This window comes from Oryzias latipes, chromosome 17 (genome assembly GCF_053564925.1).
Source record: "Oryzias latipes strain Hd-rR chromosome 17, Olatipes_Hd-rR_3.1".
In the NCBI taxonomy this organism is placed as follows: domain Eukaryota; kingdom Metazoa; phylum Chordata; class Actinopteri; order Beloniformes; family Adrianichthyidae; genus Oryzias; species Oryzias latipes.
Genome location: NC_136253.1, coordinates 15795532 through 15811919, shown reverse-complemented (window position 1 = coordinate 15811919; position 16388 = coordinate 15795532). Strand labels below are relative to the sequence as shown.

The following is a 16388-nucleotide window of genomic DNA, read 5'->3' as shown; positions in this document are numbered from 1 at the left end:
AGCATTATGAGCAAATCCAGCCTTGATTAGCTTTTAATTTGTGGGCGGTGAGGGCGGAGAGGGCCGCGGTAGTGCGTAGAGTTGGGCGTGGAAGGCGGGTTGCGTCTGCGGGCCATACAACGCCGCTTGCGGCTTTATTATTATTCCCGTTTCTAACGGATCCGTAGATCGCAAATTTGACCCCCGCCACATACCCGAAAACTCACCAAAATTGGCACACACCTAGGATAAATTGAAAATGAATTTTCGGCAAAGAGAACATCACCCCCCCCCACGATGATGACATCACGGCGAGCGTTCCCGTCAAAAAAATGAATGGGCCTAAAATCGCTTATGGGGCCAAAAAAAAATATTTCGAAATACAGTTACGAAACCAAAACACGTGTGTTGGAGATATCCCAAAGAAGTTATGAAATCATTATGGGATGGCCACACGACCTACGGCTTGGCGGCCATTTTGTGGCAAACACAGAGAAATGGCGATTTTCGTGTTTTTTGACAATATGGGAAAACGATACTTTTGTTTGAGCGATTTTCACGAAATTGCACACACATGCCACTAGCACGATTCTACAACTGCCAAAGAAGTTTTGTTGACCTTTGACCTTGGCAAGGGGCGGCCATCTTGAATTTTCATAAAAAAGCACCTTTAGTAACGGATACAAACGAAAACTCGTCCTAGGGATTTTTTTCGATCTTTTTCAAACTTCTCGGGCATCAATGGCAATCAATTGTGGACAAAATGTTGGAATTAGAAGTTGTAGAATTTGAAACGCGTCCGCGTGGCGAATTCGCAACCGTCGCCGTTTTAGCTAGCTCGCACATATTTTATCGGAATAGCCTGAAACTGAAATATGCGATTCCCTGGCCCACACTGAACAAAACGATATCACATACGACAAAATCGATAAAGGAATGTGGCCGTGGTAAACAAAAAACGATCGCAAAAAAAAGTGCTGACTTGGCAAAAAAAAAAAATCGGATTTTATTTTTAAGAATCGGCTAACGAAACCCAGATAACTTTGTCGGGTATATCCAAAGAAAGTTTTGAAATCATTACGTGATGGCCACACGACCTACGGTTTGGCGGCCATTTTGTGCCAAAATCTGCCATTTTGAGTTTTTCGCGATTTTACACAATATGGAAAAATGAACTTTTTTTCGAGCGATATTGACGAAATTTGACTCGCATGTCCCTAGCGTAAGTCTACAATCACCTTTGGAGTTTCGTCGACCTTTGACCTCGGGAAAAGGCGGCCATCTTGAATTTTCTATAAAAAACACCTTAACCACCAGATTCAAACGTAAACTTGTCGTTGGAATTTTCTTCGATCGTCTCAAAACTTTTTGGGCATCAATGGCAAGCTACTGTGGAAAAAATGTTGGAATTAGAAGTTGTAGATTTTGAACGGCGTGCACGTGGCAAGCTAGCAAAGTGGCGCACTGTTATAACTCCCATGCATTTCAATACAATACAGTGAAAATTTAATTATTATTCTTCTTGCACACTAACGGCGTCTTTGAGCTTAATTTTGACCCCCGCCACATACCCGAAAACTCACCAAAATTGGCACACATCTGGGATAAATTGAAAATGAATTTTCGGCAAAGAGAACGTCACCCCCCCGAAGTCGATGACATCACAGCGAGCGTTCCCGTAAAAAAAATGAATGGGCCGAAAATCGCTTATGGGGCCAAAAAAAAATATTTCAAATTAGAGCAACGAAACCAAAACACGTGTGTTGGAGATATCCCAAAGAAGTTCTGAAATCATTATGGGATGGCCACACGACCTACGGCTTGGGGGCCATTTTGTGGCGAACTCAGAGAAATGGCGATTTTCGTGTTTTTTCACAATATGGGAAAACGACACTTTTGTTCAAGCGATTTTCACGAAATTGCACACACATGCCACAAACACGATTCTACAACTACCAAAGAAGTTTTGTTGACCTTTGACCTTGGCAAGGGGCGGCCATCTTGAATTTTCATAAAAAAGCAACTTTAGTAACGGATACAAAAGAAAACTCGTCCTAGGGATTTTTATCAATCTTTTTGAAACTTCTCGGGCATCAATGGCAAGCTACTGTGGACAAAATGTTGGAATTAGAAGTTGTAGAATTTGAAACGCGTGCGCGTGGCGAATTCGCAACCGTCGCCATTTTAGCTAGCTCGCACATATTTTATCGGAATAGCCTGAAACTGAAATATGCGATACCCTGGCCCACACTGAACAAAACGATGTCACATACGACAAAATCGATAAAGGAATGTGGCCGTGGTAAACAAAAAACCGTCGCAAAAAAAAGTGCTGACTCGGCAAAAAAAAATTTTTTCGGATTTTATTTTTAAGAATCGGCTAACGAAACCCAGATAACTTTGTCGGGTATATCCAAAGAAAGTTTTGAAATCATTACGTGATGGCCACACGACCTACGGTTTGGCGGCCATTTTGTGACAAAATCTGCCATTTTGAGTTTTTCGCGTTTTTACACGATATGGAAAAATGAACTTTTTTTCGAGCGATTTTCACGAAATTTGACTCGCATGTCCCTAGCGTAAGTCTACAATCACCTTTGGAGTTTCGTCGACCTTTGACCTCGGGAAAAGGCGGCCATCTTGAATTTTCTATAAAAAACACCTTAACCACCAGATTCAAACGTAAACTTGTCGTTGGAATTTTCTTCGATCATCTCAAAACTTTTTGGGCATCAATGGCAAGCTACTGTGTAAAAAATGTTGGAATTAGAAGTTGTAGATTTTGAACGGCGTGCGCGTGGCAAGCTAGCAAAGTGGCGCACTGTTATAACTCCCATGCATTTCAATACAATACAGTGAAAATTGAATGCATGCATTAATGCCTGAAACTGAATACATTGAAAAAAACTGGATATGGACATATAAGGAATGTGGGCGTGGTTAGCATAAAACCACTGTTGCTAAGGACGACAAAAAGTTTACTTTTACCGATTTGTCCGAAACTGACGTCAATCTGTTCGTCCTCCCGAGGGGACCAAAACATAAAATGGTTGCTATGGAGATAAAATCAACAGAAAAGCCGCCATTTTGGAAAAAGTGGGCTTTTTAGCAACTTATGACATATAACTCTCACCAATGGAGGAATGTGTTTTTCTGAGTCAGTTGATGATGCTGATCGCTATGCTAGCACTTTTAGCTATGTTAGCATAACTAGCATAGTTAGCATAATTAGCATTTTAGGTAATGTGTTTTTCTGAGTCAGTTGATGATGCTGATCGCTATGCTAGCACTTTTAGCCACATTAGCATGGCTAGCATAGTTAGCATAATTAGCATTTTAGGAAATGTGTTTTTCTGAGTCAGTTGATGATGCTGATCGCTATGCTAGCAATTTTAGCTATGTTAGCATAGCTAGCATAGTTAGCATAATTAGCATTTTAGGTAATGTGTTTTTCTGAGTCAGTTGATGATGCTGATCGCTATGCTAGCACTTTTAGCTATGTTAGCATAACTAGCATAGTTAGCATAATTAGCATTTTAGGTAATGTTTTTTTCTGGGTAAGTTGAAGATGCTGATCGCAATGCTAGCACTTTTAGCCACATTAGCATAGCTAGCATAGTTAGCATAGTTAGCATTTTAGGTAATGTGTTTTTCTGAGAGAGTTGATTATGCTAATCGCTATGCTAGGACTTTTAGTCACATTAGCATAGTTAGCATAGTTAGCATTATTAGCAAATCCAGCCTTGACTAGCTTTTAATTTGTGGGCGGTGAGGGCGGAGAGGGCCGCGGTGTTGCGTAGAATTGGGCGTGGAAGGTGGGTTGCGTCTGCGGGCCATACAACGCCGCTTGCGGCTTTAATTAAGGTTATCATTTATCACAACAAATTATTTCCGTGAAGATTTTAATGGCTACTTTATTGATGTTTTAATTTGACAATTACAAATAAAGTAAATAAACAAAGATTGAAGAAAATAATTTGTCTGTTGAGTGCTTGCTGCACTCTTGCACAAGAACTCTGTGGTCTGTGGAGTTAAGCTGCATTTTATCCCCAATTCAATTATTTATTTGAGCATTTTACAACTATGTTTGACCAATGACACAATTTGTAAGAACAAATTAGTAATTTCATGAACACAAAAGATTGTTTTAAAGTCCATGGTTGACATTGTGGAGTCTTTATGAATCTCGTTGGCTCTTTAATTTTACAAAATATATTAGTTTATTTATTTCATTGGTGGATCTTGTGGCATTTTCTGATATGTGATGAAATGAAATGCTTAATTTTTTTCCTAATAAAAGTACCATAATTTGTAAAGTAGGTCTACATGAGTATATAAAATAATATTATTATTATTATTTATTTCACTAATTGTTTAACCCTTGTGCTATCTTAGATAACCCCTATGGAGTCCTATACTGTTCATAATTAAATAAATAAATATTTAATTCAATAAATAAATATGACCTCATGCAAATACACAATCAACCAATAAATATCTCATAAATATATAAAAAGATCATGAAATTGTGAAAAACCTGGACACAGATTTTAAATTAGCCATTATATTTCATTTTGCTTTAAAAACCGGTTCATTATTTTAAAACAGCATTTTAAAATATTCATTTTTAATCATGTGGAATATTATTAAAATTCTTCGTCTTTTTTCAGAACCTTGGATTTCAAAATCAATATTTTCCAAAGTAGCTTTGTTTTTATTTCATGTTGCTGTTTTTCACAATGGCGTATTTATTTCATGAAGAGCTTTTTCAGGAGAATGGATCTGTCTGTCAGTCAAACTAGACAAGGCGGAGACACTTTTGTGATTGGTTACTCCTTTACTCAGACATGAGCAGCAGCACCCTGACTACATCGATCGAAGATGCTTCAGCGAACTTGACGGCGCAATGCCGACTCCTCAACACTAGGGGGAGTATGCACTTCAACACATCCACAGTGTTACCAGAAATTGGGCAGTTTTTGTTCTAAATTTGCGGATAAAAGTGGCTTTGGGCGAGTGTGCATAATTCAGGCGATTTTATGGTCGGTTCGGCAATTTTCATCTTCTCATGAACATAAAGTAGTGGCCTAAGTTAGGCTGGGTGGTTATTGGAGTTCCACAAAACTTTTATGAACTGGAGTTCCATGAATGCAACATGCCGCGTATGTGAGGGGCAACCAGCTAATGTTTTTAGCCTTATAGCCACATGGAGCGGTTGCCTGTGCTTATCTCAGTAACAATGCATGGATGCACAATGTACATGGAGTGTTAAAAGATCAGGTTTATTTATTTTGAATAGTTCCACATGATAACAATGTTTCCATGTTTGAGTTCATGAGATCATCCCAGAGAGTCTCTGCTTCAGGTCCTGCAGTCAAACTACGTCTTAAATCACGTGCATCAGAGAGCCCAGGCAGCGCAAGAGTGTGTGTGTGTGTGTGTGTGTGTGTGTGAGCGCAAGTTAAGGGTCTGTTTGCCGTGTTCCCCGGAAAAGTAATAGTAAAAAAAGGTTTCCTCCAAAGTACAGAGCTTGATTCTTGGAGTAAGCCCTGGCTGCAGAATTGCTCAATCAATCCCGGATCTCCGCTGCGTTTTCCAAACACGGTCAGAAACGTCATCGCAGGTTCAACATATTCCCGGGAGGGAAAAAATAAAATCAGAGGACCTGATTATAATCATTGTCTCATTGAAAATAAAATAATATCATAAGGTTTAGGAGGCCTCAGCAGGCTTGTTCGATTTTGCGCAGCTGCCTGGTCTGAGTCTGTCGGTCCGCCAGCTCGCCTCCTGTGAGCCAACACAGTGTGAGGCACGATGTGAGCTCTGAGTGAATGGCGTAAGAATGAGGGGTGTTTCAACGGGGGACACCAAGATTTGGACCACCGAAGCTCCTCTGTGGTTTGGTCCACACAAACCCTCAAACTACAAAAACAGAGTCGTCCATGTTTGCATCTTCTGCAGCAGACAGATAGTTTGTCTCTATTTGATCTGTAATGTCAGCAAAGCCGCGCAGATATCGCTGAAATATGTCATCTCTCTGACTGGCACACCGCTAAGCAGGTATCGAGGAATATGAGTCGATTTCCATGAATGAGCCAATGAGCGTTTAGATCCCGCCCATTTTCACTGATTGACAGATAGACTCATTCTCCTGAAAAAGCTCTTCATGAAATAAATATGCCATTGTGAAAAACAGCAACATGAAACAAAAACAAAGCTACTTAGGAAAATATTGATTTTGAAATACGAGCTTCTGAAAAAAGACACAATTATAATAATATTCCACATGATTAAAAATGAATATTTTAAAATACTGTTTTAAAATAATGAACCGGTTTTTAAAGCAAAATGAAATATATTGAATGATATAATGGCTAATTTAAAATCTGTGTCCAGGTTTTTCACAATTTCATGATTTTTTATATATTTATGAGAGATTTATTGGTTGATTGTGTATTTGCATGAGGCCATATTTATTTATTGAATTAAATATTTATTTATTTAATTATGAACAGTATAGGACTCCATAAACCCCACCCTTACATTGACGTGTTCTCCCTACCATGACAAAGGTGGATAAAGGTGGAAAGATTTCATGTAATCCATGGACACCAGTGAAGATCACAAATCATTGAAGAAAAAAGGTTCAACACACTGTCTATTGGGTCTAGATGACCCAACTCCCAACGTTTCAGTGCCTAGGATAGCACAAGGGATACAGAACATTTAGACATTTTGAGCCCTCCATACCAAGCCCAGAGGCAGCACAGGCAGCACTCCGAAATCTCGCGAGATCTTCATCTCAACATTCACAACTCGAGATTTTGTGTCACCCGGAAGTTTTCTTAGCTTAGCATGTATGAGCCTGCAGGCTGCTGTGTTGTGGATTCTCCGCTGAATAGAGTTGCAGCTGCAGCAGCGATGTCTTCAGTTCAGTCTCTGAGAGAGTTTATCAGCGAGCGACTCACTGCTGCTGCTGAAGAAATCTTCAGACAGTTTGAGAAAACCATCATCCAGTATGAGGAAGAGATGGATCGTCAGCGCAGACTGCTGGATAGTAGCAGCTGGAAAAGAAACACAAACACAGCAGGTACTATGAACGATGAATGGAGGCATTGAATCAGCCTGCTTCCATTCTAAAGGTCCGCACCTCCGTGGTTTTGCATTCATTTAATTTTTCGTCTTGTTTTTGGACTTCATGAAAAAAGCCAAGCAGAGCTCTGCATGAAGAACATAGATCGTTTATGAAGAAGACGGTCCACCCTAACCGATTACCACTCATTGACCATCAATATTTTGTTTTTGTGGTGGAGTATGACTCCTGCCTTTGACCCTATCTGTGAAAGAGAACAAAAATTTCTATTCTTCTGTTTCTGAAATAAGCCTTTGATGAGCTGCAGTGATGCAGGAACAGAATCAGCCGTGGATCCTGAAAAACATCCACTCATCATTTGAGTGTGTCTCCATGGAAACAGATAAACATTTTGCAGACTGCACAGCATGCTCTGTCCAGACGAAGCTTCTCTGTAATGACACAGACTAAACTGCCTTCCATGTTTGCTTTTGTGGATTCTTTAAAAAACAACAAAAACATCCATTCTGTGTAGACGTTGATGAATCTTTCTGTCCACACATCAGAATGTGGATTATTTCTTCTCCTTTGAAGCTGAATGTTTTATTTCTGCTGCAGACCTCCAACAGAAACACACGTGGAAGCAGAAACAGACTGTCGCTGACCAGCAGCTCTTTAACCAGGAGAGGAGCTGCAGCCAGAACCAGAAGGAAGCAGAACCTCCACAGGTCCCAGAACAGCAGGAGGAAGAGGAGATGAGCTGTCTGCTGGAGAACATCTGGGAACCAGAACTGGAGCTTCACAGAGCAGGTCTGTAAAGGTCGGATGCAGTTTTAGTAAGTATTCCTTAAAATAGAATGATAGTTTCCTTCATTCAATTTGATTTGGAGATTTGATGACCATCCAATCAGAATGTCACAGGCCTGTTGTCAGGTGGATCTGATCCAGAAAATTGTAGATTTGATGAGAATTGACAAGTGTCCCACCATGTCTGTGACAAAGGGGCGTGGCATGCTCATTAATGATGATGTCAAGATTGGACTGTCTCAGAGAAGTTTTTTTTGTGAAAAACTGTTGAGAGCATGATGTGCTGTAAACTCTCTCTTTGATTAGTTGGAAAGCATTTAATTTATATCTGTAATTTTGTGTGTGTGTTTGGGTGTAAAGATTATAAAGATTGAAGTTTTGATGATGGTGCTCATGGCATTTATGTATCAGGATGACCCAGAGGCAAACTAAAAACAGAACTGACAGACTGTCATTATGAATTGAGGGTGATACAATCTCTAATAATGACTGAAGTTTTGTTCATGAAGGAAGTTATAATGATCAGTTATGCTGAAAGACGCTGCATTGAGGAAGTAGGGAAAATAATAATGGATGTTATGATGATGATTTTGAGGGTTATAGTCATCTTGATGGGGAAAGAGTGAATGATAGTGATGTTGGGTATCAGAGCAAAGTTTTTAATGGTGAAGGAGGTTATGCTGTCAATAGAGGTTTGGATTTTTAAAATTATAGTGGTGACAGGGGTTATGGTGATAGAGGCTTTGATGATCATGAAAGTGATGAAGGTGAGGACAGTCATGATAATTTTTAGGATCTAGGGCAATATTTTATAGTATTTTCTTTCCAGTATTTTTGAGCCATAGTACACTTCTTTTCTTGACAAAAATCTCAAAGCACACCAGAAACCGATTTAAAAGGAAAAACTCTGTTGTCTGTCATTTGACACCAGTCTCTCTAGGACCTTACAAGCATTTCTTTAAATGGTTGAGGCACAAAAAGCTCAAAGTTGAATCTGTTTTTCATGAAAGTTGCAAAAGTTTCAATCATTATTTTCAGCAAAAGGCTGTTAGGGGGATTTACAAATGTTAAAGCAGTTGTTTGTCCCTCCAGCCTAATTTTTTTCAAAAGTGCTTGAAGCCTGAAAAAGAATTTGTCTTTCAGTCCAAAAATGATTAGAAAGCAGTTGTTTGAGTTAGAAAGATAACTTGGAGCAAACACTAGAATCTCTGCCTGTTAAGAATTCCTTTGTGCTTCAACACAAACCTTGGAGGAGAACTAAACTCTTCTCCTGCTTTCATCAAGATTAGCAAACTGTTGGAACAGACTGTTTTTTTTGCGTTTTTTGTGCTGCATAAAGGTCAGCAGTAGTGCAGTAAGAGATGCTGTCACATTAACCAAATGCACCATGGGAAATGAAGTGAACAAACAGATGTGCTGATGGTGGACAGACTCCCATCGTCATTATTTTATGCACTTTTTATACGGTCTAGGCCTGCACGATATTAGAAAAATCTGCGATATGCGATATCAGTGTTTGAAACTGCGATGACGGTATGACTTGCGATAAATGGAAAAATAGAAAAGCAAAAATACCAATACATTTTGGTTTCAGTGTGAGTTTTATTCAAATAATTCAACACAACTTAAATTAACGTGCAAGTTTTATTCAAAAAGAAGAAAATATATTTACCATAGAACTTGCCAAAACTATGATGAATGATTACAAAAAGTTTATATAGATGCCCAGGAATAAAATAGGTTGGTGTCTCCTACATTTCCATTTGACTGCAAGTGTTATTAAATAAGTCAACATAACTTAAAATCCAAGTCTTTTTCAAAAAGGAGAAAAAGTTAAGACCTATAGCTGTGGCCAAAACATAAATGAACAATGAAGAAAAAAGATAGAGGCCCACAACTTAAACGTGACCTAGTATGAACTAGGGCTGCACGATATGAGGAAAACTTGCGATATTAGTGATCAATATTGCGATAACGATAAATTTGCAGTAAATAAACAAATAGAAAAATAAAGAAAAACATCATTCCCATTTCATTGCAACAGTTTAAAAATTATACTCCAAATGACCCTCGTCGACATAGGTGACAAACATCTAACATAATAGGCCTCCATCTGATTGGTCAACAATGGGAAGGCGTCTATCTGATTGGTCAAAGCATAAAGGGATTTATTTGATTCGTTACATGCTTCAAACTGCTAGAACAGGGGTATTCAATTAAAATTCAAAAAGGTCCAGTTCCTAAAATTTTCTCCCAGCAAAGGTCCGGATCTTATGTTGTCACTTAACATAATGTACCCTCATGTTAATAAAATCAATAACGCACATACATTTCTATATAATTTATTGTTACATTTCAACTGTTTTCAAAGTAATATGATTTTAACATACCGAAGAGTCTGAACTTGTATGGCACTTGAATGGAAAATAATACTGAATGGAAAACAACACTGAAATTATTCTGAATAAAATAAATAAAAAGTGCAAACACAGCTTTGAGCAGCCTGAACTTAGGGCCTATTTCAAGTAATGTAAAACATTCAGAATCTTTTGAATAAAATAAAAGTGCTTTTAATCTTCAAGAAAAAAATTTAAAAAGACATTTGAGCTCCCACCTTTTTAAAACATGAACTACATTTTAAATAAAATAACACAGGAAACGTTTCAAGTAAAATAGAACAGGGCAGAATTTACTGAATAAGAAAGTGCAGAACTTTGAGCAGCTTCCTTTTGCATCTCTCTTTTCAAACTTTCCTTACTCCCTTTCAATCTTTCTTTCCTAGTGAGAGAAATGGGCATGTAACTGTCCTGCCAGCACTTTCTGCAGCCTCATTTAAGCACTCCTTTACAACTGTCACATCGCTGAATGCTTTCTTGTGTTGCGCCAAAATCCACGCGATCTTTAACGAACACTCATTTACACGTTGCTGCCCGGTAAATGCATGCGTGATGTCACGAGTAGACCTGTAATACTGTGCTTTCAATTTGATGATTTTACTTGCCCTCACTGCGGACTTCTGCAGGTACATTTCCTCAAACGACCCGTGTTTGGTCTCATAGACGCTTAACGTTGCCACTTTTGATTAACGCCACATTTTCACAGCATATGAGACACAAAGGTTTAGAACTGGCTGCAGGCAGAATAAACATGTATTTGTCCGTCCATTCATCTGTAAAAGTTCGGTTTTTAGCATCTACTTTTCTCATTTTTGAGCAAACCATTTTCTCTCATCTCTCTATCTCTCTCTCAAACTCGCTGTTGCTGAAAGGTAAACAATCGATTTGATTGGCTTGGCTATTGATGACGCTCCTGTCACAATTACTAGATTAGCTGCGCATGAACAAATATTTTTTTTAATATCAAATCCGGTCCGGGCAGACTCGTCACTCGGTCCGGACTCGGACCGCGGTCTGCCATTTGACGATGCCCGTGCTAGAAGATTGTTTTAACACATTTTGGGTTTGCGATTTATTGCGATATTTGCCGTCTTGTGCGATATGCATATTGCAGAGCTGGATATTGCGATAACGATAAATTTGCGGTATATTGTGCAGGCCTAATACGGTCTGACCCCGGCTCTGGTGGGAAGCTGTTCCGCTAAACTTGAACTTTAGCTGTTATTTCTGTTATAACTGAGAAACTTTATGAGCCACGTCAGAACAAGGAAGTGAGGACGTCCGATTGGTTCAATTGATGACGTACAGGATGAAGCCTCCAAGAATGATTGGCGGAGAAAGTTTAAGAGGTCGAATTTTTTCCAGAATAAGAGAAATTTGCCAACGTTGTGATGCAGTTATTTTTTTTTATCAAAGTGTCTTAAATAGAAATCAAACACAAAGACTAATGTATTTTATGATCTGTCATATTCACTACTCTGTGTGAAACCTGAGCCTGTTTGAAGGAACACAGAGCTGATATACTGGTGATGGTTAATGGTTTAGACCAGTTAAGTGAAAGTAAATAACTTTCCACGACACGGTAGTAAACCGCGGCATGCTGGTTAAAAACACCGATGTAAGAGGATGGGAGTGAAGATATCAATGATAGTTGAGGTCATGATGATGGTGATGAAGGTGGTAGGGTTCTGATGAACAGACTTTAAAGTTCTGGATGTCATTGAAAGTGGTCTGAAAGGGGTGACAGTTTGGGGCGGATGCTTAAAAATCAATGACTTGAACTCTAAAATGAAAATAAAACCTCAAAAAAAACAAAAGCTGAACTTATGAGCAATAGATCTGTTCTGGATAATCTCACCTTCAGCCAAAAATGACAATCATTCCTCCTTGTGTTTTGTTTATTTCCAGCTGTTTAGTCTTAACGTTGGGCTGATTGTTGTGGTAAACATGTTCCAGCTCATCCATCAGATGTTGTCAGAAGTAAAGTTTAACCGTCCCCCCCTTTGTTCCCCACAGATCTCCACCAGCCTCCTAAACTCAAAGAGGAGGAGTCCAGTCTGAAGCAGGAGGAAATGGAGCTTCCACAGATCAAAGAGGAGGAGGAGGAGGAGGAAGATCAGGTGGCGCTGAAGACTGATGCCTTTGAGGAAGGACACCTCTGTGACGCAGAATTCCCCAGTCATCAGCTTCCGCCCGACAATTGTTCCGGAGAGGAGAATCAGGATCAGCAAAGAAGCAACACTGAGCCCTCCAGATCAACCACAGCTGCAAAGCTAAGGACGAAGAACAGCATGGGTGCAGGTACCTGTCCTCTCTCAGAGACCCAACGTCTGACAGACACCAGTGAGACGTCTGACAGGAGGAGTCCCAGCAGGACCTTCTCGTCTCATACGTCCACGCTGAGAAGACAGACAAGGCCCTATGAACCGGCCGAGAGTGCCTACTTCTGCCACGAGTGCGGGAAATGCTTCAATCAGCGCGGCAGTCTGAAAGTCCACATGAGGACTCACACGGGCGAGAAGCCCTTCTCCTGCAGCCACTGTGGACGAAGATTCACTCGGAGTGGAGACCTGTCCAGCCACATGCGAACCCACACGGGCGAGAAGCCCTTCTCCTGCCAGATCTGCGGAAAGAGCTTCAGTCAGAGCTGTAATCTGCTGTGTCACCTGAGGACGCACACAGGGGAGAAGCCCTTCACGTGCCCAACCTGTGGGAGAAAATTCAACCGAAGAAATAACCTGAAGACCCATATGAAGGCCCACTGCTTAGAGCAGTCCCCACTCTGAAGCTCAGACGCCTGGACTGGGGGGGTTCTGAGAGATCACAAGATCCTTCTGTCTAGTCCAGTGTAAAGGACCAAACGTTTCAGTCTCACCATTTTCTGTTTTAAGAGATTCTACGCTGAAATGCAAATGCTTGGGATCTATTGGCCATCCATGACCATAAGACCATCTAAGATCTAAAACTAGTAGAACTTTCAGCCAAACCTTTTTTAGCATGTGTTGTTTAAGGTTCAAACGTAGCTGGGTCGTGTGCCCCTTCATGTTACAGCCCCGACTCCAGGTTTAATGGTTACTCGTATGCGACACAGACGCATTGACACTGGAACTAGAAATGAACCTCGTTTTGAGAATGAACCTCATTCAGTTCAGACTCTGGTAGATTAAGGAAGGGCTTTGAGGAACGTCCAGAAGTGACTGTAAAGGTTTCATCTGTCTGGTGGCTTATTAACACAAAAGTAGGAAAATCGGACATGTTGTCATTCAGATTGTGGTTGATGTGCGTAGTTGTATTTAATGCTGTAGTGAATTCATGTGTTGGATTTGTTTTTTGTGACTTTTGTATTGGTTTCAGTAAAAAAAACAAATAAATGCATTTTCAGGTCATTAAAAGTATCACTTGCTTTTTTTCTCTCCATCCATTTTCAGAACCTGCTGAATGTCTTTTGGAGTCGCATGGTTGCTGGAGCCTGTCCCAGCTAATGTGGTACGCTCTGTGCAGGCTGTCAGTCAGTCACAGGACCACACTCTCACACCTAGGCACGATTTAGAATCATTAGTTAACCTATAAAGCATGTTTTGGCTGGGACGAAACTGGAGTGCCCGGAGAACATTGACACACGCATGAGGAAAACATACAAACTTCATTCAAAACTACCCAGCTGGGATTTGAACCAGGGCCTCTTGCTGTGAGGTGAGAGTGCTAACTTCTACGACACAGTAAGAAGCCCACCTCCATCATCACAACAGAAACAACGTTTAACTGAACTGCTCATGTGAATCCTCCCACAGTGTTTCATTAGCAGCTGTAACCACAGAGACTCTGATCAAACAGGAATGAACAGAATCCATCTGATATGAAGCTGTGCTTTGAAAACCACTTCCCTCCTCTTTGAAGAGTAGTCCCATATCTGTCTTCAGGTTTTTGTACAGCCTCTTCTACACTTTGGATCACTGTGCTCTCCGTAGAGCACAGTAGTAGAGAGCTGTGTCTGCCAGGGTTAACTCTCTGATGATCAGTTCAGTTGATGTGTCTGTTGTTCTGGATTCATATCGTTTATCTGGAATATTTTCATGTTTGCTGTAGCTTTTTGCTCCTTTCCAGAGAATAAACTGAGGAGCCTGAAGGTCAGAATCATGTTTGTACCAGTAAAGATAAGGATAGCTGCTACTTGTCTGATAGTTACATTTCATTGTAACAGATTTTCCTTCAGTTCCTGTAAGTTGATCTTGATCAGGAGAGATTGAGTCTCCATCTGTGAGTCCTGGAAAAAGTGGAGAAAATTAAGCCATTAGATGAATGAGATGATGAGTTGATGCAGCAGCTTCAAGCAAACTTGAATCTCTGTTCTTAAACTCACCTAGAATGTGAGATAGAAGCAAAAAGAGGTAAAGCAACATGTCTTTGGAGTTCTTGAAGCCACACAGACAGCAGATGAACTCTGTTCTTCCACTGCAGCACTATGAGGTAGAAATAATGTCACTGGATGATGTGAAGTTCAGTGGGCGGGGCCAATGAGCTCTTTTTCAGTTCATCTCAACCAATCAAAGAGTTTAGTTCTTCCAAAGTAGCTCTGTCTCTGATATTTACTGCTTCATTTCTCTGCTGACTTAATCTTTAATCCAGCTACTCAACAATCAGAGCTTTCACAGTGTGTCACGCCCTCTAGTGGATGTTGTGTAGTATTGCGTTGTTGCAGGTTTTTGTACAGAGTTTTGTTGTTTCCTGTCACTGTGGGCCTCACAGCACAGTAGTACACAGCAGAGTCTGTCACTGCAGCAGAGGAGATCTGCAGATCTATCTGTTTCTCAGCAGCTTTCACTTCGTGAGAAAATCTAGGATCCAAACTCTGTAATGTTGCTTTTGATCCCAAGTGAGAGATCAAGAACTCTGGAGGTTTTCCTGGAAACTGTCGATACCAGTAAAACTCATCGCTTCCAGTTGGAGTTTTAGAGTATTCGTAGGACAGAGTGACAGAAGTTCCTTCCAAAGTGGACTCTTCCTTCTTGACTGCAGTGAGTTCTTCACAGCTGACATCTAAAGGAAGAGAGAAGTCAGATCAGTGATGGACAAACATCAAATGCTGAAATGGATCTTTGAAAGAATCCCATCAAGCTGTTCCAATGACTAGAAGCAGCAGAGTGAACACAGATGTCTGCACAGACAGCATGTTGGAGGAAGCTGATGTTTGGCTTTTGTGTGTTGAACTGTGTTGAAAGTGGAAGTTTGTGTCTCTTCTATAGTTCACTAACAGCTCAGCTCCTCCCTCAATCTCTCCATCTGCTCTTTCATCTGATCTTCCTCTTCTCTCAGCTCCTCTTCCTTCCAAATTGTTTTAAGTCCACGTCCCTAAATAAGCCCCATAAACGTTATTGACAAAGATTGCACATACAAGTAATCAATACAGGACACTCCACATAGAGCTCTACAGGATAAAAACGGGTTATTGAACTTGCCAGGAGGTTGAAAAAAATGATAGCCTACTTAAAAAATTAGTAAATAAACTATGGAGGTAATTCAGTGTCAATAATCAGAAATGCACACAACCTGTTTCATAATTACACACGCTCTGATTCACAACTATAATTTTACGCAGGTGTGCAATATAAATTTGGAAATGTGAGAAACACGTGTGTGTTTGTGAAACACAGGGTGTGCATTTGTGAAACACAACGGGTGCATTTCCAAATTTATATTGCACGTTTGAGTAAAACTACAGTTGTGAATCAGATCGTGTGTATTTGTGAAACAGGTTGTGTGCATTTCTGATTATTGAGACTGAATTAACCTCATAATAAACCTCCTTTCTAAGAGCTTTTGTGTTAGTGCAGGACTCAATAGCCTACTTTTTTATGAACAAAAATCCTCTCTTTGTGAAAAAACATATAAAAATGTTGTTAGCATATTTACATGTATGTTTGCAAAATTTACCCATAATTCTGAGTAAATTCAGAACATAAATAGTCCATGTGTTTGATTTCCCATGAATAAATTATTCCCCCAAAAATATGTACATAGAATATTTTATAATCTACAAACAGATGGGATATTATACAACAATTAAAATAAAAATTTGTGACTAAATAGTATTTGTGGGGCACAGATCAAATATGCGGTTGGTGGTTCAAATCCTA

At 39.9% G+C, this 16388-nt stretch overlaps 1 protein-coding gene across 1 annotated transcript; it reads left to right on the top strand.

Moving 5' to 3' along the window:
• The first annotated feature begins 6796 nt into the window (after positions 1 to 6796).
• LOC105356165 (uncharacterized) lies at positions 6797 to 13646 on the top strand. The gene is made up of 3 exons (XM_011486317.3): positions 6797 to 7069; positions 7670 to 7861; positions 12271 to 13646. Exons 1-3 carry the CDS (start codon positions 6835 to 6837, stop codon positions 13038 to 13040), a joined length of 1197 nt encoding a protein of 398 aa, XP_011484619.1. The 5' UTR covers positions 6797 to 6834; the 3' UTR covers positions 13041 to 13646.
• Positions 13647 to 16388: the final 2742 nt, after the last annotated feature.